This window comes from Tympanuchus pallidicinctus, unplaced genomic scaffold, assembly GCF_026119805.1.
Source record: "Tympanuchus pallidicinctus isolate F22 unplaced genomic scaffold, pur_lepc_1.0 scaffold8, whole genome shotgun sequence".
Classification (NCBI taxonomy): Eukaryota; Metazoa; Chordata; class Aves; order Galliformes; family Phasianidae; genus Tympanuchus; species Tympanuchus pallidicinctus.
This window is the reverse complement of record NW_026294802.1, coordinates 21,583,320-21,609,367: the sequence shown is the minus strand read 5'-3', so window position 1 is coordinate 21,609,367 and position 26,048 is coordinate 21,583,320. Positions and strand designations below refer to the sequence as shown.

General features: G+C 35.8%; 3 protein-coding genes across 10 annotated transcripts in view; 1 reads left to right on the top strand and 2 right to left on the bottom strand.

The window, feature by feature from the left end:
- CUNH12orf50 (chromosome unknown C12orf50 homolog) lies at positions 1 to 16,441 on the bottom strand. Its single transcript, XM_052667998.1, has 12 exons — positions 16,362 to 16,441; positions 16,148 to 16,253; positions 12,805 to 12,928; positions 10,751 to 10,927; positions 9,359 to 9,436; positions 9,083 to 9,202; positions 8,671 to 8,790; positions 6,958 to 7,062; positions 6,466 to 6,573; positions 6,035 to 6,238; positions 4,014 to 4,105; positions 1 to 2,767 (listed from the first exon to the last, which is right to left on the bottom strand). The coding sequence occupies exons 1-12, from the start codon at positions 16,439 to 16,441 to the stop codon at positions 2,729 to 2,731; spliced, it is 1,353 nt and encodes a 450-aa protein (XP_052523958.1). The 3' UTR covers positions 1 to 2,728.
- On the top strand, positions 16,387 to 22,606 carry CUNH12orf29 (chromosome unknown C12orf29 homolog). Its single transcript, XM_052668552.1, has 7 exons — positions 16,387 to 16,529; positions 17,723 to 17,840; positions 18,377 to 18,472; positions 18,832 to 18,948; positions 19,319 to 19,513; positions 20,945 to 21,114; positions 21,664 to 22,606. Exons 1-7 carry the CDS (start codon positions 16,440 to 16,442, stop codon positions 21,850 to 21,852), a joined length of 975 nt encoding a protein of 324 aa, XP_052524512.1. The 5' UTR covers positions 16,387 to 16,439; the 3' UTR covers positions 21,853 to 22,606.
- CEP290 (centrosomal protein 290) overlaps positions 22,604 to 26,048 on the bottom strand; it is a 51,856-nt gene continuing 48,411 nt past the window's right edge. For all 8 annotated transcript variants that reach the window (XM_052668523.1, XM_052668521.1, XM_052668519.1 and 5 more), the window contains 4 exons: positions 24,829 to 24,902; positions 24,590 to 24,693; positions 23,639 to 23,745; positions 22,604 to 23,379 (listed from right to left, as the gene is read on the bottom strand). In XM_052668523.1, coding sequence (XP_052524483.1) covers positions 23,191 to 23,379; positions 23,639 to 23,745; positions 24,590 to 24,693; positions 24,829 to 24,902 — 474 coding nt within the window. In that variant the 3' untranslated portion in view covers positions 22,604 to 23,190. The remainder of the gene's footprint in view (positions 23,380 to 23,638; positions 23,746 to 24,589; positions 24,694 to 24,828; positions 24,903 to 26,048) is intronic.

Sequence of the window (26,048 nt, the reverse complement as noted above, 5' to 3'; positions counted from 1 at the left end):
TTTTTATTAGATGCATTTATTTCATACTTTATACAAACACCGTGTTTTAAACATACTATAGTAACAATGCTATACATTAAAGCACAGTCTCTGCTCCAGCTGGCTCACCATTAGACTCCTCTAACCTGTCTGTCTTTTGGTCACTGGCTGTTTCTACATCCAGTAAAAGAAAACGGGGTTAAGACTCATTTCCTTTTGTGTTATCTCAGAACTATAATAAATACACAGATGAACACTGCTCTATTGATTTAAATACAATTAAGTGAGAGAATCAAGAGGAATATTTATGTTTTCAGATGTCATAATGATTTCTCAGATTTCACCATATATATTTGGATGGAAATACGCACAGTAATAAACCAAGTTACTTCCCATTTACTGTTTGATAAATTTGGAGACTGGGAGCTCACTTTGTTATTGCTTCAAATCCAAATTATGTCAGCCATAATGATGTTTTTTCCATACCATTCAGTGCTCCCAACACGTTTCATTAAGTATGAATTTACCAGGGAAGTCTAAAAATGCTGCAATGTCTACTCTATCATTACCCAACGCTGAAACACTGGGCAGAATAGAAATTCTATCCCCATCTGCTCTTTCTGGTAATTTTGGGTAAGTTTCTGGCAAACAGATTGTTACTAATTATAATAACACCTCAGAATTCCACTTTTTGTACATCAATAAGGAAAATCAATAGTCTTAACACCTGAGCAAGCAAACAGTATTAACTGTACTAGAAAATAAAATTGTTAAGGTATAGTATGAAGTTTGCTATTCTCAAAACCAAACAAAAAATAAAAATATGAAATTGCAAAAGTTAAATATTGAAATCCTTTTTTACTAAATGAAAAAATAAAGAGAGAATAGCCCAGAATAATAATTGAGCCCTGCTCAATTCATTGTCCTGTTAAATATAATACTGTAAACTACAGAGAGATTGAACAATCACTAAATGTAAGATTTACATTTAGATAGCAGAGAAAAAATGAGAACAAAAGTATTTTTCAAGGTTTTAAAAAATATCTGGGCAGAATAGCCCTCCAAATCAAGATTTTAAGATGCCTCAGGCAGACAACATACAAAACGTTGCTGCAAGGCACTGTGTGTACAATTTGAAAATCCAGGATTTCATTAGAGAGAGGGAGACATTTTCAGTACGCTTAGTAATTGATTTTAAAAAGATGTTTCGTGTCTTTTACATTTTCAGCATCTCAACTAAAATAGGCAACTTATTTTCAGTTCAGGAAAGCAGTGCTCAACTGCAATAATTAATGATTGCAGTTGCAATAACTGCAAAAAAAATATTGCAACTGCAATAATTACAGCATTTTTAACATTCATATTATTTAAAATTACATTTCTAAAAGCTATAAAAGTTTTGCCACTACCCTGTTTTTGCAAGATATTTTCAATACAGTATGACGACATTTCTCATATTACAATACAGTAATTTTAACTAGAAGGCACCCTAGAAGGCATCCAATATAATTTCACTTGTTCAGTCAAAATGATGTTGCAAGGAAACAAAATTCTTTTATATTCACAGCTGTGGCTGCCACTGGACCACAGTGCTCTACAAAAAAGTTTGAAGGGCTCTACTCCAAAACTATGTTCTAAGAATGACCAAGGGTCATGTAAATTCCAAAAAAATTTAAAAAAGGAAAAATGTTTGAGACAAAGAAATAATTTCATATATTTGTATTCAGTACTAGGCACATCCATTGGCTACTGACCAGTATTCTATGTGTAACAGATAATTCCTTTCCCGGCCCCCTTTTTCTTAACTCTCTTTGAAACACATCTCTTCCTGTTACACGGCACACAGTTATGCAATTTTCAGTATTCAAAGGTATTTTGACTTTTTGAGTGCATTTGTCTTTATCTTCTAAAGATCCTCTTTTGGGCTCTTCTTCCTGCTTTCTTTTGCCTTCTGATGTGGCAGTCGATGTATTTTCACACATTGCCCTTTAATGTTTGACATACTGAACTAAGCATAGAATGAAGGTGACCAAATCCCATTCTCTTCATTTACAGGTAAGAAACCAAATTGATACATTGTACAGAACAACAACAACGATCACTGAAATGAAGAAAAGATGTGATAACAAATTTATGTCCTCTAGGGAAACATCAGTAAGCTGTTGTTCATTACAAACATTTAGACAGTTTGGTTCTTCAGAAAGCAATATTAAAGTCTCTGTCCTTATCAAATCTTTAATACATTCGTTTAAAATATGTGTAGAAACAAATTTCAGTTAATTCTTGCAAAAATGGTGAAATATCAAGTTTGTTATCACAGCAACACAGACATCTTCTAGAATGCATCAGTAATGCTGCTTACATTCAAAGTCCTATGAAACTGCCAAGTACAACTAATAAAATCTATTCATATTAATAATTATGCATTAAAGCATCTGTCTGACAAAACAGACCGGATCTTCTTAGGATCTTTCACTATCAGTCTTCCAGTATATAGCCAAAGTCTGCAAAAAACTCATTTCAACTGCCAAATTTTCAAAGCAATTTAAATTTTGTGAGCAGGCTGAAGATCTTTCTAGGTGCACATACAGAACATACTTTTAATATACATTTTGAATGTTTTTGAATGTTAGAGTGTATTTCCTGCATCTTATTTTATCATTTTTGTGTCCTGTTGTGACTTTCCTCTTAAACAATTTTTTTCTTCAAAGTTGAAGTACTGGCTTCATATCTTTCTGCTGCAAATGAATCATTCTCCTTTTTTCTTCATCTCCATTTCTGCTTGGTTCTGTGGTCAAAATAGATATACTGAGCATTTTGTGTATAATTTGAGTGAAACTGTATGCTCTGACAGAGAAATTTAAGAATTAAACTTTCAATAATCATAGAAGCAGTAGAAAATATTTCATACTAATAAAATCAATCCATTTTCAAACTGTTGCATTCTTTTTCCACCTAAACCTTTCAAAGCAGGTGTTTGAGAACTATGTAGTACTTGCATGAAGTAGCCAGACATGGCAGCAAGCCTAGATGACATAGGTAGGTGGTTTCAAGTGCTTTGCTTCTTCTATATGTTGCCTAAAGAGAACGTTGCATCTCTGACTGGAATCTAAACAGCGTTAACACTGAACTCCCCTGAGTGAAGTCACCCAAATGCTAACAACCAGGCCACCTGGAGAGCTTTGAAAGACAAGACTGCAAAACTGCACTTTTGTGACCCACTTTAGACTAATCTCCTACAACTGGTTTGTAATCATTCCAAGGACCAAAGTGGTTGCTCAGAAAAAAAAAAATGTTAACGATCATCTTCTATAGAATACAGCAATGAAAGAATTTGTCCAAGACAGGGCAGTGTTCAGCAGGTCAACAACTTATTTCTTCTCATTTTCAAAAAAGTACATTCTCATCAAACTACAAGGTAAAGCTTTCAAGAACTGAGAGGTTGCTTTGCTCTTCCACATTTTTTAACCATGCAGTTGCCGAGTGAAATCCCTATTAGACTGGGGAACAGATGGGAGATTACAAGGAAATGTCTTTCTTGAATGAAGTACAGAATTATTTGGGGGAAAGGAAATACAAGTTCTAATCCCTGCGCTCAAGACAGATGTAAAATGTATTAAAGGTTCTTAGGGTATATTCTGAGTTTTTAGGTAGCTTGATTCCACTTACAGCTGTTACTGGTACTTAACGTGCACTCAAATAGGGAGAGAAATAGACCGTCCACATACACAGTCTCTCCTGGTTTCTCCAGCGCTAGTAGCCAAAACTCACTTCATGTATCTCCTCACTTAAAAAGCAGGTACATATTTTGTTTTCATATCAGCAACATCATAGACAGTTAGAAATCATGAGCTAGATATAGACAAAATTATATGTTCACAAATGAAACTACTAACTATTCTTTCAGAATATTCAGTGCTGCTTACAATCTTGCAATCTTTGGCTGGGGAAGTTTTAAAAGATTTTAAGAGATACATTTTCTCAATGAGGAGAACAAAAACACTGAATTACAAATATTCCTACAACAAATCTACCTGACTGGTTGTTTTAAACTTAGAGAATGTCTTCGCATGCGGATTTCTTTTCCGCCAAGTTGGTGCATTGTAAGATCCTGAAGAATACTTGTCTGCAGAAGAAAAAATAAAAAATGATCTCTTAATTTCAGCCACATTTTCAGGAAAGATTATCTCAGTCTGCTATGTGATTTAAAAGTAACATTTACTGAAGTATCAATTGACGGATCAGATGAATCATACATCACCCCTGAAATTCAAGCTATTATTAAATATAGACTTTACATTTGGTACATTAAAACATTTGTAAGCTTTCACCATTTCCATGATGCTCACAGATTCTTCAGAATCAATGTTTCTGTACTGAAAATCCTTCAGAAGAGTCAATTGCTTTTAGAATAAAGAAATCCATAACCCAACATACTCTTTTATCTCTGCCTGTAAAAGCATTAGGTGCAATATGTTAATGAATAATCATTCTGTATGAAATTTGGTTAAAAATACTTTTTTACTGATACCCTTACTTTCTTTTAACTCCAGGTTAATTTAATTAATTCCAACAAGTAAACACATAATAATTCTGTTTTCCAGTTTACATGCAGCATCTAAGTACCATAGTTTTCAGTTTGGGTACAAAATCTTTCATTTGTGTCAATCAGAATTTCTGGTTCCAAACCCAATGGCTCAGGTATTCTTCAAAGAAAAGGTACTGAAAATCGTGATAGTTCTTTGTATGACAAAAACTCTGGACAAAATTTCTTTGAAATGCTCTATCCCTTTTCTAGACTGAAAATTTGGTAACATATATATTTTCCATTAAGAACATTCAGTCTGCTATTCTTATATAAACCTCTTCAGATTTGAACAAAACAAATGTTAAAACAAACAAACAAACAAAAAAACCCACCAAACTGTTAGTCCCTAAGACTAAACAATGATGTTGAGATTGATTTCATTTACATTTTGTCATCTAAAAACAATAATCTGTCAAGGGATGTTCCTTTTATTGGAAATAAAGACAGGAAGGCACCAAAAAAAGGAAATCCAACTTAAAGATAAACAAAACTGGCAATGTATTATTTTGCTATTATTTAAATTATTTATCACTCTATTTGTCACTGAAGTGACATACAAAAAACCCCACAATTATCAAAATATTGATGAAGACTGGAAATAAAACCGAAATTATGTTACTATATTGTGTGAAGCTGAATCAGAAAGTTTAAAATAAGTGAAAGATATGAAATCAATTAATTACATCTGAAAGAGCCAAAAAGTAAAATGTGAGATTCTAAACCCCACTCTAAGCTTCTTGTAAAATTCATGACATGGTAGGTATTATCAAGAAGACAGATGGCAGAAAGATGAAGGAGAACATTACTCTGAAAGAACAGCAGGGAGAATGAATTTGGTCCTCCAGTCCCTATAGACCACATGAGAACATAATAATGTATATCACAAAAGTTCAGAGCAAACTTAAATTGGTAACAGATGTTTGAATAAGGTCCAAGACTTTGTTTATTCTGGAAGAAAAATAATCATAAATAATGAAAAATAATTATAAATCATACGTAAAATGAAATACTAGTTGCAAAGACAAAGACAAAAAAATAAAAGGTCATTCCTTCATCCCCTGCCAGGAGAAATGGTACAGGAAATATTTCTTGAGAGGAAACTAAAATTCTACTGGAAAACAACTCCTACTACTATTACTATTGATATCTAGAGTAGGGCGATAAATTAAAGTGGAATATTATGAGGTCTACTAAACATTATGTTTCAAAAGAAAGAAAGGAAAAATAAGTGGGAATCAGCACAGAGCTTAAGTCTGTTTTATCTCTGCCTATGGATACTACCACAATTTAATTATGAAAATTATGCCAGATTAAGTTTACTCTTGCCCACATTTAGTACCTAAATAGGTACTCTTATTTAGATATAAAAGCCTAAATATTCACCTGCAATGACAAACATGAAAGCAGCAGAATACAGTCAGGTATTTTAAGAGTCATTTTAAGAATTCTGTGTAAGCAGGAACTCACCTGTATATCCATTAAACTTTGGTTCCTGTGTGACTCTGGTATTACGGTAGAAAACATACGCCGACCTTCGAGGTTCTGCAGAATTGAAGTAAGTGTTTCTTTCAGTCTGTCTCACAGAATGAATAGAAGAAGCAGTTTCATCATCCCTCCTTTGATAATTTCGTTGGTAATTTGTTGTAACTTTTGAGTATGAAGTGGGAATTCCTAAAATTGGAAAATCAAATTCATACAGTAATGTGATATTACTCAAAATTTGACATATTAGAGAAAAATGAAGGCTGGAAGACAAAATTAAAAAAATATTCTGTACAGATAATCCTCTCAAAATATAGATTGTCCATGTGCAACACAAAGAATAGAACGAGGTAGTACTAAATTACCTAATAGTTTAGCTTATTGAAATGGATAAGCCTGCTGTTTTCTAAAAATACCTTTGCCTGTTCCTGTATTAGGTGAGTTTCTTTGCTCCTCAGAAATCCATTTCTTTTTCTTTACTCCCTTGAAGTGGTATTTCCTCACCTGGTCAGAGCTGTTTGTTGCTGAAGGATTTAAACAGCACAGATTTACTTTTCAAAAAGCACACCTTTTCTTCCCAACAAATGCTATGATGTGTTGAAAACCTAATCTCACACTTCATACACGGGTCTCCATAGGTAAAGAACATTCTTTTGCTCTTTAACTATTTTGCAAGAATAGACACACAAAATAAAAACAAAAGTTGCTACATTTCCACAGTTGCCCAGTTCAAGGTCTCAAAATCTGGATAGGAAGCTCAAATTTCAACAATAACAAAATCCAACAGTACAATTACTTTGATTGATTCTGTCTCAGAATGTTTCTCATTAAGAATCAGAAAATCTTCAGTAATACTGTAAAAAATAGAATGTCATGTAAAAATCAGAAAATATACAATAATTAAGTACCTTTTATATTTGAATATTTTGCAGTTGGTGTTTTTTCAAAAGGTTGTGCCTCCCTTCTTTGTCCATTAACATATTTATTTCTCCGTGCCGCAAAATAATCACCTCCTACAGAAAATGAAGAAAAGCTGAAGAAAATAATGCATACTAAAGAACATACAGAAAAATTAAATGTGAACAATTTTTATAATTACATTTTCACTGAAATTAATAAAAAAAAATGCACAAAATATAATAAAACCAAATAGACAATTCCTTAAGGCCCCCTCAAGCCCTCCCCCTTTCCCCTCAGCCCCCCCCCCCCCAAAAAAGATAAACATTAAAAGTTTTAAATACACATGGGTATAATTTAATTACAGAATTGCTTCTCACTGGTAGCTTTTTACTAGTGACAGTAAAAATCACCTAAAAGAAAGACATGTACTACACATGACATTAGTCATAGTAAAAGAAATAAGTGGATGAGAAGCTGAACACCAGCCAGCAGTGTGAACTGGCAGCCTGGAAGGCCAACTATATCCTGAGCTGCATTAAAGAAGGGATGACCAGCAGAGAAAGAGAGAGAGAGGTGATTTTCCCCTCTCCTCAGCTCTTCTGAGGCCCCATCTAGAGCCTCCAGAACAAGAAAGACGCAGAGTGCTTGGAATGGGTCCAGAGGAGGACAACTAAGATGATCAAGGGCTGAAGCAAGTTGAGGGAACTGGGTTTGTTTAGCTTGGAGAAGAAGCGGCTCTGGGGAGACCTCATTGTGGCCTTCCAATACCTGAAGGGAGCATATAAACAGGAGGGGAAATGGCTATTTATGAGGGTGGATAGTGATAGGACAAAGGACAATGGTTTTAAACTGAGACAGGGGAGATTTAGGTTAGATATTAGGAGTTTATCAGGTTAGATATTAGGAAGTTTTAGATATTAGGAGTTTATTAGGTTAGATATTAGGAAGTTTCACACAGAGGGTGTTGAAGCACTGGAACAGGTTGCCCAAGGAGGCTGTGGATGCCCCATCCCTGGAGGCGTTCACAGCCAGGCTGGATATGGCTCTGGACAGCCTGATTTAGTGGTTAGCGACCCTGCACACAGCAGGGGGTTGAAACTGGATGATCATTGTGCTCCTTTTCAACCTAGGCCATTCTATGATTTTATGATAATATGTAAGATACATTTATACTGTTTCATACTTGTCTGAAGATAGAACATGCACACCCCCTTGCTCAAAGCTAGACCAAGCATTCCTACCATGATGAATTATTTTGCACTGACAAACTAAGAGGAGAAAAAGGAATAATACAGTAATTCTTATTATTTGTACCAGTATTTAATATTTATGAAGAAAAAGGAGCAAATACTGGTAAGTAAACATACACAGATTGCCCTGAAAGTAATGTCTCTTGTAGTCATTCCTACACTTACTTTGTTAACTTCACAAGCCGCTTCTTTGTCCAAAATAAAAGGGAAAAAGTCAAATGTAATCAGCATGAAGGCTTTTTATATTTACTATAATCTTAAAACAAATGGAATCATAAATGGTACTTACAATCTTTACAATTAATGGTCTAGTATTAGGAGGAGTGCACATAACATGAGTAATAAGAAAAAGAGCTATGTATTTCAATTATTATTTTATATTTAAGAAGTGAAGTTTATTGCAAGCATAATGATTTATGGCAGCTCTCTTTACTAGATGATGTTCAGTACCGAGAAGCCAATGTTAATTACCTTCATTTTCATAGGATTTATCATGTGTTCTGCTAATACACTGCACTGATACTTTCCTTCCTGAAGTCTCTCTCTCTCTTTCCACATTATTAAATTTTATAGGAATTGTATTACTGTCACCTGGAAAGGCAAAGAAAGAACATTTTAGCTCCCTGTGTATAAGCATAATAAATGAAAACGTCATTCTCTTCCTTCCATCTTCTATTCCATCTATGAATTAGTAATTAGCTCAAAGCAATTTCCTTTAACTTCTTGCTTTATGTTCTTCTTTCTCTTTTATTACGCATTTTGACAGTGCATGGTGCAATTAAGCTCTGATGTATTTAACATGTGAGGTTCCTAAGGAAATGCTATGATACTCAGGTTAACCTGAGCCACGGTAAGTTTTGCCCACAAAGATAAAAATACCTACCTTTCCACAAATCATGCTCTATGGTTTGCTTTGGTAATTGTTCATTTTCCAAAGATAGAGATGGAGATACCATTTCTGTTGATTGGTGTTCCTGAGGGTAATGAATCCTGTAATATTCTCCTAAACATATCCCCAAAAGAGGAAAAAATCATATTATTACATTATATATAATATATATTATAAATTATATTATTAAATTATATTATTAGTATTATATATTTTTGTTATTAGTTGTATATTTATTATATGTTCAAAAAAGATCACTAATTTCATTACCAGATTTATAGCACATTTCCTTTATTGCTCTTTCCTCTTCAATGTCTTCAGCAGTCTTTTCCAACAAATCAGAAATATCTGTAGGCAGATTTTAGAAAGATTACTAGTTATCTTCTCGTGCTGTACAAAGACCCTTCATGTTTCTTAATTATCTAATAACATAATGAATTTCATTTTTGTCATGATTATTCTAAAATGTTATGTTTTCCCAAGTGCAATGGAGCATCAGCTACAGCACCTATTAAAAGACAATTTTTGTTGACTTGAAGTGATTTAAAATCATTTTCAGTATTCATTTGCAAAACATTTGTTTATTCACAAGGAAATCCCAATGAACATGTCATCTGGGACTTCTGGTCACAAAGCTTCTGCCCAGTGTTCTTAACCTGTAACATCTGCTGGCACAGCTGGTGAAGTGAGTGTTCCTTATCTTTCTCAGTTAAGATTAATAAGACATATCTCTTAAGTGAGACACATCCAATTGCTTAAATTCAGGTGTGGAGTGTTTTTTATTTAATATATGTTCTTTGAAATATATATGTGTGTGTAAACCAGTGAAGCATATTGCATGAACTCTCTTTACTAGATTTAATAACTTTTTTGTAATGAAGTGAGGCCGGCCACTGGATTTCAGCCAGTTTAATAAATCAAACTGAACAAATGACTTGAGCTGAAGGCACACAACTATCTTTTGTAAAGAAACCTTCGCTGATGATTGTGTACAGCTCTAACTCATGTTCAGAAATCTGTTTCCCATAAAAAGAAGTACCTCCTAAATACGCAATTTTTACAGCATAGGTAACCCATAACATGAGATAATCCCAAAGAAAGAAAATACTTGGAGCTGTACAGATCAAAAGTATTTTGTTCACCATGAAAAAAAATTGTTTCCTGACCTGCTACTGTAAAGCCCTACTGAACATTTCTCAGTACTAACTGGTGGCAGTGCTGGCTAACATTAAGCCACACAGCAAATGCTCAGTCAACACATTTGTCAACACAAATACTAGCGAGAAGAGGAAGATATTATGCGTTTCTAAATGAGAAAATGCCAACTAATCAGACCACCCTCAAAATGAGAACTTGTATGTTACATTAGAGTATTTGGAAGACATCTGAATATTTTAAATTCTAATTGGTGAAAAATGGAATATATGAGTTATATCTGCATCAAAATACAAAACTAGATGCTTCACAGGAGTTAGAAAATACTGGTTTAGTCATGCATCTGGTGACTAACATTTTTGCTGGAAAACAATTTCAAAAACTTGTCAACAACTCTATCCTAAGAGCATTAATGGCTGTGAGAATAAATCAGTTATGAACTACATTGCAAAAGGTGAAAAACATCCACTCTACTTCCTTGATAAAAGAAAAAGAAAATTTGTTTACTATTCTTGTTGTCTTTATCCTCCTCTTCCTCCTCCTCTTCGTCATCCTCATCATGGCTGAGGTCTACAATCACTGGAGGGTGAATTGGTCTTAAAAAAGCCTCCTGAATTTTGAGCGACTCTTGACTATGGGCTGAATTCAAAATTCCTTCTTGGCCTTCCTGTTGAAATACAGTATCTGCAGAAAAGAACGTGATACTGATTTTTTCAGGAGGGAATTGCAATATGAAATCCAGGTTCAGACCAACAGGTAAACTTTTGAAATAAATATCATATTTAAAGTATCTGCAAATAGATTAATTGTGCCTTTTAGCAAGTATCTTCTTCAGAGTCAGGCAAAAGAGTACCTTCCAAACACAGAAAGAATGAAAATGTATGCATGCTAGCTCCTCTGAAGGAAAAGATGGCATTCTGCTGACTATAGTCTTTTGAAAAGAGAAGCATTTTAATCATTCTATGCTGTTTTAGAAAGCCTGTATATCTCTTCCTGCTAGTAGATAAACAAATCTAAGTAAGTTTCTCTCTTCCAGTCTCTTCATAGATAGTTTACAACATAGGGAAATATATGATTAGTAATATCTTGGTTGAAGTCAATGATTCTAGGACTCGTCTTATAGAAATATATTAAGCATGTTAAACAGCAGGCAGGTCTGTATTGCTCCACAGGGCATCAATTTTGAAGAATTTAGCACCGTTAAGCACTAAGCCAAATCAAACTTTAACAAGATTTTTAAGTCTTGAAACAAATAAACATAGTTTTAGTACTTGCAGTGTTACTGTGAGCACCCAAATTGTGGAGTTACACACATTCCATAAAATAAAATAGGTCCATTTTCTAATTCTGATTTTGGGGGCGTTACTCCTAGAAAGGGTGCCTTATGCACAGTGTCTTTGGGCATCCTGACTAGTTCATACCGTACCCAAAAGTGTACTTAAGTTTACAATAGCTCTAGCTGGCCGAGGCTGATGTTGTGGATGTGGAAACTGCACTAAAAGCAGTATGGAAACTCATACAAACATCACTATTGCTGCCTGTGGGGACCCATGTGGGGCACTGCCTGAAGGGTGGAACTTGGGGTATGGAGCTGTGTTGTAGCAGTGCTTGGAGAGCTGCAGCCTGTGGGAAGGCCATGTGGGATCAGTTCAGGAAGGATGGCATCTCACTGGAGTGACCCCACGCTGGGCAAAGAGTGATCATAAGGGAGCAGCGGAGACAAAGCATTAAGGATGGACTGCAATCCCCTACCCCCCATTCCCTTGTGCTGCTTCAGGGGAGGAGGTAGAAGAGAGTGGACAGAGGGGAAGGTGGTGTTAATTTGCTTTGCTTTTAGTTTCTCTTTTCTCTAATCTGTAGTAATTGGAAATAAACTACATTAATCATTTCTTCAGATAAAATGGATAATTTCAGATGCTTTCTTCTGGGTTTGTCTACATGTATAAACTTAATATATGAAAATGATAGTGCAGAAAGTGTACCGCACACAACCGCAATCCATTGGTGATATTCATTGTGAAACAGTTGAGTGTCAACTATTACATTCTGGAGAAGGAAAATATTTTAATACTTTAGTCCCTGAATGATGCTCTACAGTGAGGTCAGAAAAGACCCTATCAATTCAGAAGCTAAAAGATTAATTATTTCTATAAAACAAAATCTTCAGACTAAATCTGAATTGTATTTTCTATTTACTGCAAAAAAGGATGACTTACCATCTACTACTCCAAAAATACAGCACAGATGAAAAGTTAGTGTAAAATTTGTACTCCAGAAATCTTAACAGTCTAAATTGCCATTTCCTAATTTATCTTTTATGTAATGACTGGCTATGAAGATTTGTAACATTCCTCTGCATAAATTAATATAGAAACCCATCCATATACCAATACAATTCCTTCATTCACTTTGAACTTGATGGGATAGCCGGTCACGCCTGATTTATTTGCAGTGGTGCATATCTTGATGTTAACGTGCACTATGTAAGTGGAAGTTTAAGGATATTTTCAAATATTTACTTATTTTACTAGACAAATTGCTGAGAAAATACTTTTACTTACTGCTACTAGGTGGTAGAAAAAGTCCATTTATAGTACGAGGTTTGCTATGATGGAAGATGCAACTGATCCTCACACAGCCTAATGGCTGCGTTTCCCAGAAACACAAGATGTTGTTGTAGTTTTGCTGTGAGACAAAACATTTTCAGACATTGTAAATGTAAGAATACACGTGGACTATACTGACTAACACACACTGTACTGCAAGGAATAGATGAGTAACATTTAGGAGGACCATACAGCGGTCTGCTAAAATGTTTAAAGTTATCAGTACTTAAGCCAAATGATACAGAACTGTTGCCAGAGAAGAATAGAGTAAATCTGTCTACGTACTCTCCTGCAACATACTCCACTGCAGGCATTTTATGAGATGTTGGGAAGAAAAAAAATATTTTTATTGTATAGCATGTTTATTTAATTTATGTGTGCCTGAGTTTCCTCTTCTACAGAATGGGATAATCAGACCTATCTCAAATGAAATCTGCTGTATAAGTGCAAATCTTGCTCATAGACTCTCTTAAAAGACATGGAGTTGTGGAAAAATAAGGACAACAAAACTCAAAAACATAAAGATGCCTTAAAAAATGGAAAATGTACTAATTTAAGAATTTTTAATCCTTGTACAGACTCATCAGACATGGATTACTAAACAAAGGAATAAAACTCTTTTGTTTAATTCCCTATTGAAAACACTTTGGCACAAGAAAGCCACTTCTGACTTCAGACTAAAATCGTTTTTGAAGGAACTCACTCCCTTCTCTACCTTTGTGTAAACACCTCCCTTGTCTACATGATGTACACAAGGTATCACAGCTAAGAGGTTTTTCACAGTGACAGAATCTTCACTAGAAATCCTAATGAGGAGAAGGATTCTGAGGCTTAGACATACTACATTCCTATATACGATGTATTAGTGGCTGTTTTAAGTGAGAGTCTCCTCCAATAAAACTTCTTTTCATTAATGGAAGAGACCATAGAGCAGCCAAGAATAAAAATACTATAATGAAAAATATTTACCAAAGTTACCAAAAATGTTCAGGATTTGATGTTCTGAGACTACTACTATCATTACACTGCCTATGCCATCTGCCAGTTGGTTTTTCATATGACACACAGAAGCTTAATGGGAAAAAGAAATTATTGACATTGTTTCATTTAGTTATTTAATTATTGCTGCTTCACTTCTACATACAATCACAACGCTGGGATTATACTGATTAAGATTTTTCCAGATTATGTCTGTGTACATAGTGCACATTTAGCACATTTCCAATGAAAGTCCCTTTCTTTAGCCAAAATTCTGTTATCCGCCTTATTAAAGTTTTTTGATTCTAGCATTGTCTCTGATCATACAATTCACTTTTCCCTATAATCTGAGCTATCATTCTCCAGCACATCTCAAGGAAACTCATAATTACAAATAGGCATGTGCTCAAGAACAACACTCTGAAGATGGGAAAATCAAGCTTATATTTGGGATATGAACTATATGCCAGTTGAGAGTTGCAAACAGCAGACGACCAGCTATTTCTTAAAGAATTTGTCTATTTATTTTTTTTTAAGGAAAACAAAGACTTTAAATTGCCTGAATTCTCTCCAAAATAAATTGGAATATTCCCATCTGCTTTGGGGAAATAAGTTTCATTCAGCTACAATCATTAGCAGCTGAAGGGGCAGAATCAAGGAGCAGCATCTCAACATCACATTGCTTTTGGAATTCAGTCAATACAGCTGGTTCATGCACTGAGACATGCTGGGATTTGGAGCCAAAGCCTGCTTCCAAAGCATTAATGCCTAAAACACTAGTGCTCAAATAGATACAATAACCAGGAACTCTGTATCTAGCCCTGGATTTTTACCAGTTGGAAAGTAAATATTTCTTTAAAGGACAAAACCCATTATGAATGGCTTCAATTTCTATAACAGGCTTTAAAGAAATTCAGGTAGTCAGCGTAAGTGGAAACTATAAACATGGTCTATTTATTTAATATAACATTGACAGATAAAGAGAGAGAAACTTCTTTGCTTCCTGAGTATCTGAGCCCTAGTCACAGGAATAATTAGGACAATTCGCCCTTCTCACTTCTGAAAAATGAGACAATTGATTTACACATACTGCCATGATAAAGACCTAGCAACTTTTAACGTTAGGTAATAAATCTCCATCTAAATATGATGTATCAAAGAATTCAAGGACGCTGACCACTCCAAAATCTATTGCATTTACCTGTACGTATGGAGAATAAAAGTAGCAGTTATTCCCACCTTCAGCCATTTTCACTTCTTATGCATCTACTCTACTCGTTTTATTCAGGCAGAGCATACATTAAAACATAAAAGCTATCCCTGTACAAGGAAATCTTAATTTTATCCTGAAAACGGTAGTTTTCTTTAAAAATTGAGTTTTCAGAAATTCAACTCTGCTTCTGTTTTGAAACAAAACTCCAATTGACAGTGTAGCTAAAACTAAGTACAGCAGAGCTAAGGAGCCAGGTTTGCTAACTGTCAAAGATGGTGGCTAGAATGTTACGTTTCCACGGTTTCCACTGCTCCTCTAGATCCTGTGACATCATCAGATGACATCACGTAGCGTTTCAGGCTTGGACATCTCCCCTATTTTCACTGAATTAAGCATGAACAATTGAACCTTTTCTAAGAGTTTATTGTATACTCCTTTCAAAATTTCTTCTTGCAAAGTTTCTTCTTTCAAAAAGTTTGACGTAAAAAGGAACGGACCCATTTGGCATAGTTTAAATGACACCCAACTTCTCACTGCAGAAGCTGTGGTCTTCAAAACAAATCTTTGATATACCAAACACAAATCTTACCCCTAAAATCCTTGGACACAATGTTTTTCTTACCGTATCTCTCTTTGGACTGAGACACTTGCTTCTTCCTGTCAGTACGCTCTAAGGTGCTGACTGCTGATGTTGTTTATGTTAATTGCTTTCTCTTGCTCCCATGATGTCCACTGCCACAGCTAAAGCAGAGAGAACAGCTTATACCTGTGTTACCAATTAACCCCTCCATTCTTATCCTGTCCTGGCTTGCGATGATTTTGCTCGAAAGTGCTGGCTAGGCTCAATGTGGGCAGGAAAAGCAAGAGCTCTAACAGAGGAACGACATTTAAAGGGCTCTAAGAGTTAGGCACACTTTCCACCTAACTCAGCACTCAGGAAAGTTAAGAAAATTAAGGAGAACAGATTAAGAGAATGAATAACGAACGATCAGTGGGCAGGAGGGTGCACTGAAACAAACAGTTACAGCTGCCAGGAACTACCCTAACTCTGACAGCGCAGAGAACCCGGGCAACGAAAGGAGGCGGCCGTCCCTCCCCAGGCACAACCTGACACCGAGAAGCCTCCGCTCCTTGAGGACACCGCTTCCATGCCCGCGCAGAGGCGGAGTGAAGGCCGTCGAGCGAGATCAGCCGCTGAAGTAACAGCCAACGGCTTTCGCCTCAGCCCCAGCGCGTGCCCCGTCCCGGCGGGACGCTCCCGCCCGCCGCGAGAGGCGGCCTCGCTCTGCCATGGGGCTCCTGCCGGGCGCAGCCGGACTACGTCTCCCATGGCTCAGCGCGGTGCGGGCGCGCTTCCGGCCGGGCACTGGACCGGCGGCGCGATCGGGTCTGCAGGGCCATGAGCCGCAGGGGCGCGGTGCAGCGCAAGGTGCCGTGCTTGTTCGTGACCGAGGTGAAGGAGGAGCCATCGGCCAAGCGGGAGCGCCAGGTGACGGCGGCGGCGCGGGTCGCGGGAGGCGCTGTGCTCGGTGGGCCGAGGCCGGGAGTCGGCGGCAGCGGAGGTGTCGCCTAAGTGGACCCGGCCCGGCTTGCAGGGGAGCGCCCGGGGGGCGAGGGCGAAATGTCAGAGGCGGTAGCATCCGTCCATGCGGCTGTAGGCTTCCACTTTCTGCTGTCCGGTTAGAGTGAAAAACCTGTGCGCTGCGTGGTGAGGTGGGATCCGTCTGTGTTTTTTTTTCTCCCTTTGCTGACTGATTAAGGAGTGGAAAAAAGAGAGTAATGCCAATGCATCAGTAACTGCGCCCTATAATGGTTGTGTTAGGGCCGTACCCTAAATTGCTGTTCCTTCATGTGAAAAAGCAGATGGGATTAGGTGTGTGAGCAAGGATAGCACTGGGGCTGTGGCTGCTAGGAAAGAAAGGCATTGCTGGTAGGAAAATTGACTGATGTTTTCTTTGCTATCTGAAAATATTGTCTTTGTATGTCGTTTATGTTACGGTTACAGGTAGGATTAATGGAATATTTGAGGGAGAGCACATGGCAACCTGTCAGTATTGAAAGGAAGTGTATGGAAAAGGGGGAGACCGACTTTTTATACGTGGTCTGATAGCGATAGGACATGGGGAACCACTTTAAAGTAAAGAGGGGAGACTTAGGTTAGATGACAGGGGGAACATCGTTACTCAGAGGGTGGTGAGGTGCTGGAACAGGCTGCTCAGAAAGCTGTGGGTGCCCTGTCCCTGCAGGTGTTGATGGCCAGGCTGGAAGTGGCCCTGAGCGACCTGATCCTGTGGGTGGTGTCACTGCCTGCCACAGGGGATTGGAACTACATGGTCTTTAAGGTCCCTTCTAACCCAATTCTGTTGCATTAGACTGGAACCCGCATAGATAACGTGCCCCATTTAAAGTGGGAGGCAAAATAATCTCAAAATACTAATCAAGAATGGAAAGGAGGGTCAGAGTTTACAAACCGTTTGCTTTTTTTTTTTTTTTTTTGTCTTACAGCATTTATTTTTCAAACTTGTTTTGCAGAAACGACTATTCATTTTGATAGTATTAGAAATCAGCAATATAGCATATAGTATTGGATTTATAGAGGCCAGTGGTATGAAGCAAGAATGTATGAGAACAATGCAGTAATGTAGCAGTGATTAGGATTTAAAATACCTGTCTTCTTTTCAGCCGTTTAAAGTTTTGGCAACTGAAACCCTAAATGAAAAGGCATTAGAGGCAGATATATACAATGCAGTTCCTACTGAAAAGGTGGATGGAACCTGCTGTTACGTAACTACCTACAAAGGTAATAAAGGAAATCAATGTACAAGTTTTTCATGCTGACTAGTAGCCTGTTTTAGTTGTAACACTAAAGAAATAGTTACTATAAGTATATTAAAGTGTCCATAAAATTGTTGGAGATTTTACTCTCTGATACATATGAAGTATAGTTTAAGTTAACTTGCCTCATTTCAAAAATTATTAGTCGTAGATGTACTTTGCATGCTGGAGTTTATGTAGAGGATGTTTGATTTCCTTGAGTAGGGTCAAAATGGTGGAGGTTGGGAGAAAATTAGAAGATTGGTTTATTGCATCGCTGGGGTGCTTGTCCCGAAATTGCAAGAAAATTTTGTATTAAACTAGACAAAATTCTACAAGTAGATTTCCAGATTTGTATACAGTAACTAACTTGTTAATTGAAACAGTCCTTTGGATGTAAAATTTTTGTAGTGACAAATAAGCAACAGTTTCATGCTTGAACTTGTATGCAGTTGATTTCTGTACTGAGCAGGGTATGACTACGTAAGTAAACCACTGTTTTTATAACTTTGGGATCTGTAGGGCAACCATACCTATGGGCCAGGCTGGACAGAAGACCCAACAAACAAGCTGAAAAAAGGTTCAAACGATTCTTATATTCAGTGGAAGATTGTAAAGGTCAGTAAAGATTTTTTTTCTGCAGGAAAATGCATCTCATCTGATGCAGGAAGTGTCACTTAATCCACCTCCATTTTTTTTTCATGTCACTCATCTTTTCTTCTCTTGTCCTAGTTTAAATATACTATAGGCTATTCGGGTAGCTGTTTCTTAATCTTAACTACTTAAAGGCTAATATGTTTCTTTAAACCTCATGATTCTAGACTGAAAATCAAGCATTGGTGCTTTTACAAAGTAATGTGCACTACTGTCTTTCAAATAAGGTTTAGATCACAGTATTTTAATGCTCACATTGACAGAGGATTAAAATGTAATTCCAACAGTTTGCCAAATTGTAAATGCTGCATTTATATGTCTAGAATTTATTTGGAATGTTGAAGAGGATTTCAAGCCTGTTCCAGATACCTGGATCCCAGCCAAGGAAATAGAATTCTCTAATGGCAATCCTTTGCCTGACGAAAACGGACACATGCCAGGTACACATGGTAAAATGGTGAAAAAATACTGTTTTGAAGTGAATCAGAATTATTAAAAATAGTAGCTAGCACATATAGAAAACAATCCAAATATTATTTGTTCATTATCCAGAAAGGCTTTGTTCTGACATACTGAAAATAATTACAGTTTGTCTTCAGCTGAAGTTCTGTATGTTCATGCTAGAAAATTGCCATGTATGTATTCTTGTATTTCTTAGAGATATAACTGTTTCTCTAGTTACTCTGTTTTTAGCAAAGGTAACTGTTGTGGCTTTTCATTGTTGTTTTGGTCTGGTTTTAATGCATATGCAGTTTTAATTGGCATTTGATAAATTCAGATACTCTGGTAAAATGGAATGTTTTGTCATAGGTTGGGTGCCCGTGGAGAAAAACAGTAAGCAGTATTGCTGGCACTCGTCTGTTGTAAATTATGAGGCTGAAATGGCACTTGTATTGAAACACCATGCTGACCCCGGGCTTTTGGAAATTAGACCAGTATCACTGTCAGAACTTCTAGAACAAACACTGGAGCTTATTGGGACAAATATTAATGCAAATCCATATGGTAAGTTTGTATGGATAAAATATTTTATTCGGTGATGTTTTAGCTGGAAAGGCATTAATTTTGTTTGTTGTTTTTTTTTTTTTTTCTCTCTTTAAATAGAAGAAAGGAAAAGGCATGTTTAAATATGTAACACTTATTAGGAAGGAAAGGAAGGGCTAGCTCAAAGAATACTCTAAGGTTGGTACCCAAAATGCACTCAGCTTAGAACGTAAAATTGCTACAAGTTTGTGTGTTAAACCTCTGTCTGCCTGCATGTTCTTCAGGAGCTAATATGAAAATGCTTTGCTGTAGCTTTTCAACAAAGAGCAGCAGTTTTTATTCATGCAAAGAACCATAAAAATTTCTGCATAAAGGTAACTGTGACTTTAAAAAATATATGCCTATTATATATATCTATTTATGGGAAACAGTTTATGCCATACCTAAAACTGAGGTTTCTGCTATACTGATGCAGAGCTCTGTGACATCTGAAAAATGGCTGTGCTTTCTCAGTAGTCAAGGCACAGGTTTTAACTAATCCTTACTGCAATTTTCAGACAGTTAATGAGTACATTTTTAATGAGAATTTCCCAGAAAAAAAAAATACACTAACTGGAAAAGTTATTTTAAATGTCAGTTTAAAAAATATTTCAAGATTGTTTGAAGGTGCTTCTTTCCTTGATGCTGCTTAGTTTATTAAAATAGAAAATTTTATTCACCCTTAGATTTTTTTAGTCCTTAGAATTAGTCATGAGTTCCAGTTTTAAAGTAGTTAAATATTATGAGTCTCTTCTTAAGGAAATGTAATTTTAAAGCTAAATTTTGACTGTTATTTCTCCCTTTCAAAGCTTGTTAACAGAAAACACACTTCAGCATGAGCACAAACAAGAATTTTAACTTCATTGCTTGGCTGCAAGGGTAATTGCCAAGGAAGGACAGGAAAAATGGTACATGGTCTGAGCATTATGTTAGAATTTAAACAAATGGCAACAACTTTTTTTTATAGTTTTGGTCTTAGTTTTCAGTGTAAATCTTTGGTCACTAAAGAGGCAATGCTTCCTTTCTTTTACTAAACAGCCTTGCCTAAGTGTTATTGCACATTCATTAGAAAATAAGCAATTTCACAAACTAAGATATTGGTGATATGGATTGATCTGAAGCATGAAGAATTCAGTCGCTCTGTGGTTACTGAGGAGGTGAACATGAGCATGAAACTGAACACTGTAACATCTGAGGCATGTTAACTTATGTTCTGTAAATAAAAGTTGCATGAGGAAAAGATAGCTTCATTTGATATTTATGTGTAATTGGTCTTTTAAAGACAGTATATTGCTGCGGAGTCTAATAGAGATCTGCCTTTATAGAGCACTTTTTAGATGTCTGTAATAAAAGTGAGGTAAAGTGAGGTTGAAACACATAACTGCAGAAAGATTTTTGTTCCTTTTAACATAGGATTGGGAAGCAAAAAGCAACCTGTACATCTTCTGGTACCACATGGAGCATTTGAAATTAAGAATCCACCTACTTTGAAACAAAGTGACATAGTATCGTGGTTTGAAGGCTGCTGTGAGGGTAAAGTTGAAGGAATTGTTTGGCACTGCCGTGATGGATGTTTAATCAAGGTAAATAGATAGATAGATGTGTAGAAAGCACTATAATAATTTGTAGTAGCTGAGGCATTGTGGCTTATCATTCACTTTTTACCTTGCTTTTCAAATTCTTTATTACTTGGTTACAGTAGAATTAAGCAAGCCACTGCATTCAGTACAGCTGATGGTTTAATATATTTCTTTATTATCTACATTATGTTAATAGTAATTGAGAATATAAAATAATTTTCCTGTCTACGCAGGATTTGGTCAACATTTTAAAACTTTATTTAAAAAAGTTCACTTCTTGTAATGTTGACTTAGAGAATAAGGATTGTTGATGTAATCTTTTATTAATTAGCAAGTTAATTTTTATTTCTGATGCTTCAGAGGACACAGTGGTTCCTGTTTGCTTTTTGTGCTTCACTTAGTCATATTATTCTAACAGATAATTAATAAATGTTTATCAGAATTGATCTAGTACAGAGAATCCTAGAACTGAATCCTCCTTCCCCTTCGAATTGGGAACTCTCAGGCTGCTATATCAGAATCTCTAAATGGATCTGTTTCTTCTTATTTTAGCTCCATCGCCATCACCTTGGTTTACGCTGGCCACTTGCAGAGACATACCTGAATTCTCAGCCTGTTGTTATTTCTTTCAATAGAAATGACTGTGACTGTGATTTTGGACCAAAGAGTTTGTTTCATCAGTTTTCAAAACTAGACGGTCAAAGATTTGACAGTCTCAAAGATATCAAGTTTGATGATTGAAGTGACTTTTCTATTTTAAGTCAGTAGCTCTCTGTCCTGCATTCCGCTTTCTTCTATCACAGAACTCCCTTCCAAAAAGGAATCTTCCTGCTTGAAGAGTAAGCTCTGTACTGTATAGTTTGAAGTTTTTCTTAAATGAGTTATTGTAAGTAGTGACGTATGTGACATCCAGAACAGAATCTAGCTTCAAGCATGTTTATTTTTATTTTTGAAAAATCCTTAACTTGTTCACCCATTTCTGGATCTGCTAATGGTTAAACAGCACGTTGTCTAACTGGCTGATCCTAGCAGCTTAATTAATGAATGCAATCAACTGTGAAAGTTCCCTAGGATGCGCTTTTCTAAATATAATTACTGTGACACAACAACATGTAGAACTCAGATTCAGGATCTAGTTTTTTATCAATGAAGAATAGATTTCTGGTAGCACCAGAATTAGGTCTGAAGCGTGATGATTTCTTAAAATGTTTGTATCTTTCTTGGGTGAAAATATTTTATGATATTATTCAACTGATAAGCTGCAGCATTATGCTAGTACCTGAAAAACTAATTAATCTACATCCTAAATCTACTTCCACTATTTTTGTGTGAAGATCAGAGGAAGTAAAAGGAAGCATACTCATTCTGTCTTGAAGATTCTTAGTGAGAGATTTGACTTCGTAGTACCCATTTTAAGACTGCATCTAAATTTATGAAGCACATATTAAGTATTTGAAAAAAGATGGCACAAATAATAAAGTAAGAATGCATAGTGGTTTGAGTGGCCTTTTATTTGTGCTACAAAAGTTTACATCTATATGTATAAAGTATACAGAATGAAAAAATTCACATGGTAACTGTACATTTATCTACAAAAATACTGCTAGTTTGGCTGATGTACTGCAAGAATGTTTTCCATTCTTTATTCTAGAATTTTCTACAATTGAGGTAAAAATAATTAATGTTGTAAGAACAGAGATGACCACAACACTGTCTACTGTTGAGATACAAGACAGAATAAATTACAGTATTGTTGATCTGGAATTTACCATATGTAAGGTGCTTTCAGAGTTTCTGAACTTCTGGTTAGAGTTGAGAACTCAGACTTCTCCTTAAAAACATGTATTACTGCAATTAGTTTTCTGAATAATATTGCAGAGTAGATGGGGGAGGTAAAACTGGTTTTTATTTTGACTGGTGTATGTAAATATTGACCACAATACATTGACTTAATCAATTGAGCAAGCTGTGAATTTCAGTATTTTTATTTTATTTTGTAACCTGGAATGACAGACAAATCAGTATTATGTAGCTGCCCTAGAATTTATTTTCCTTGTCAGTGCTGAGGAAACTAAATGCCTAATCAACGGAAGTATTGGCTGGGCTATCCACTTGCATGCCAAACTCTTCAGACAGCTTCTTTAATCTTTCTTCTAAAATAATATTTTTTTTTAATTCTTCATTATAGTTGTATTTCAGATCTTCAATTTCTTCAAAAAAGGAAGGATTGAAATTTTCCAGTTCTTTTCTCAACTTTTTTGTTTCTTCCTATTGCAAAGAACAAAGGGATAACCAGAACTTAGGGAATACTTGTCATCAACAGCTTTTCTGCCTTTCTCTTCAGAGAACATATGTTCTACTACAGACAAATCTACTCGGGAAGAGAAAATTCACTAACAAAATCAGTTTCATAGGCACAGTGGTGAGAAATTGACTTGTTTTAGTGTTATTTGGGATATTAAATAGGTTCTTCTAGCTGACTATAGTTGTGCTCATTATCTTGCCAAAGATCATCTCTGCAACTCACCTTTATCTGCTCTTTCTCCAACTCAGAGGCTTTCAGCTGTGCCTGGAGGTCAGCTACTTCTGTCATTAAGTTATCATTTTTATCCTTCTTTGAAACTTCACTATTTCCTGCAAAAAGTATTGACTTGATAGGAAATTTCAGGTAAGTATAATCAATTACATGAATAAATTTGTTACAATAATACTTCAGCTGTTTCAACTGTAAAGAGAAGCAGTGTGTAAACTCAGTTGTGATCAACAGCCACCAAAATTTCAAATCATCTTGGCTATTCTTAGGTTCTTCCACAAGTTAGGTAATGGTGTATAATTCTTGTTACTGAAGGCAGTATTCAAATGACCAGTCTATTAGCACGTTTCTGAAAAATACATGTGCAGTTTCTCTGATACAGAAAATTTGGAAAAGAGAATTTAAGGATCTTATTAATTATATTCACGATTCAAGAATGTGTTGGTTTTGTTGTTGTTTTTTTTTTCTTTTTTTTCTTTTTTTTTTTGTCTTTTGGCAGTATGCTGCTCTACAGCACTCCTTGCTTTTACTGTGGCTTTTTCTGACAGCTGCTAATCTTAAATCATCCACAGGGCTGGTATCCTGAAATAGACACTTGTTTTCTGGCAGCCTGGAACCCAAGGCAAGAGGAGTAAACAGGAGGGTTTCAATGAATGACTGAAGTCTTACAAGCACTATTTGAGTTTTATAAAGCATGAAATTCACTTCTTAGAAAGGGAAATCTTGCAAAGATTCCAGCCTCTTCCTCAAAGTAACTTTTACTAGTACTTCCTTATAACTATCAAACATCAGGGACCTTAATTTGCTCCAGTTTATGGCACATTGGCATTAATAGAACTACAGAAATATTTGGATTATATTATCATTTTGCACACATATTAAGTAAAAATACTTTTAGGCCCAGGCTACACAAAAATCTTTATTTTAGATATTGGAAATGATTACCAGCTGCAGGACCCTCACTGGTGTACACGTGTATCTGGTGCTTATAGTCTTCTATCTGGCGTACTAGCTCTGCTTTTTCTTCCTTTAATTCGCTATTAGTTAATCTGGAATATAAAAGAATTTTTAAATAATTTAAAAAATATTAACATGTTTTGAAATAAGTAACACATAATTAAAAACTGCAGTGGCTTTTTGTTGATCATTCTCATTTCATATATGTTGGGTGAGGAATATAGTACCTTAAAAGCTGAAGCTCCCTGATGAGGCCTTGCTCTGTCCTTGCACCTTCAGGAAGGTGGCTGAGAAGCTCAAACTTGAAAGAAAGGTTAAACAAACAAGCAAAGTCAGTCTTGAGAGCAGTATCCACAGATAGTGTATTTCACATGGAGTTAGTGACTTCTCCTTGGCATAGTTTAATGAAATGAAAGAAAATGACACTAATATACTAATGGTTTAACCAAGTACTAGGTGATCACAAAGGGTAGAAGAAAAAAAAAAGTAATAACCAACAACCAGTTTCTTCAAAGTTTCTAATTACCTGCAGTCCTCTTAAAGCTGAGCTGCACTGCATATTTCATGAACGTTGGAAAAAAAAGTTTTGAAAAGAATGCTAGGAACATAAATTGAGACATCAGAATAACGTATAGATATACTTATGAAAGTGATAATACACTAAAGGTAATGACATGTTTGTTTGCATACATAGGTGTCTCAAGTTTCTTTGTGTCATTTGAAATGCAAGTAACTGCAATTAAAACTCAAATTAATGTATGCTTGTCATGGACACTGACTAGAAATGATCTGCAGTCATAAACCAGAAGCAGAGAGGGATTTAGCCTGTAGATGTACCTTTCAGTAGAAGATACAAGAGCAAAAATTTAAAGTCTTTTAAATTAGATTTTTTTTTTTAGAGTGATCATTTATGAACTCATGTAAGGCTACTGTTAGGTATAGATTTTGGTTCTAACTCTTTGACAGTAGATCTCTGTTTCTTTGAAATGGAATGAACATTGACCACATCCCTTCATTTGCATTTGAGACAAAACAAACCTGAAATTGTGTTGCCTCAGAGTAATGTCACATAATAAAATAATTTTCTCTTAATTTTGCTATTGGTAAGAAGGATCCAGCAGTTCAGGAGAGGCTTGTTCATGTTAATAGTGCTGACTTTAAACCAGAAGGAGAAAAGCAAACATAAACAAAGCTTAAAGTAATTATTTTGCAAAACTCCATTCCACGTCCTTTTTCTATTTATTGAACGCATTTACTTGCTTAGATAATGTCTGACTTATGTGTGTTCAGCACTTTACTCTGAGAACTGCCAGAGCGAGATGTTCAGGGAAGAAAACCATGCACTTCTTAATAAACAAGAAGATGGAAGCTAAGGTTAATCCAGGTACACAGACATAGGCCTACATCTCTGGCATACTTGAAAGTCAAAATCTGATCCATTTTTTCA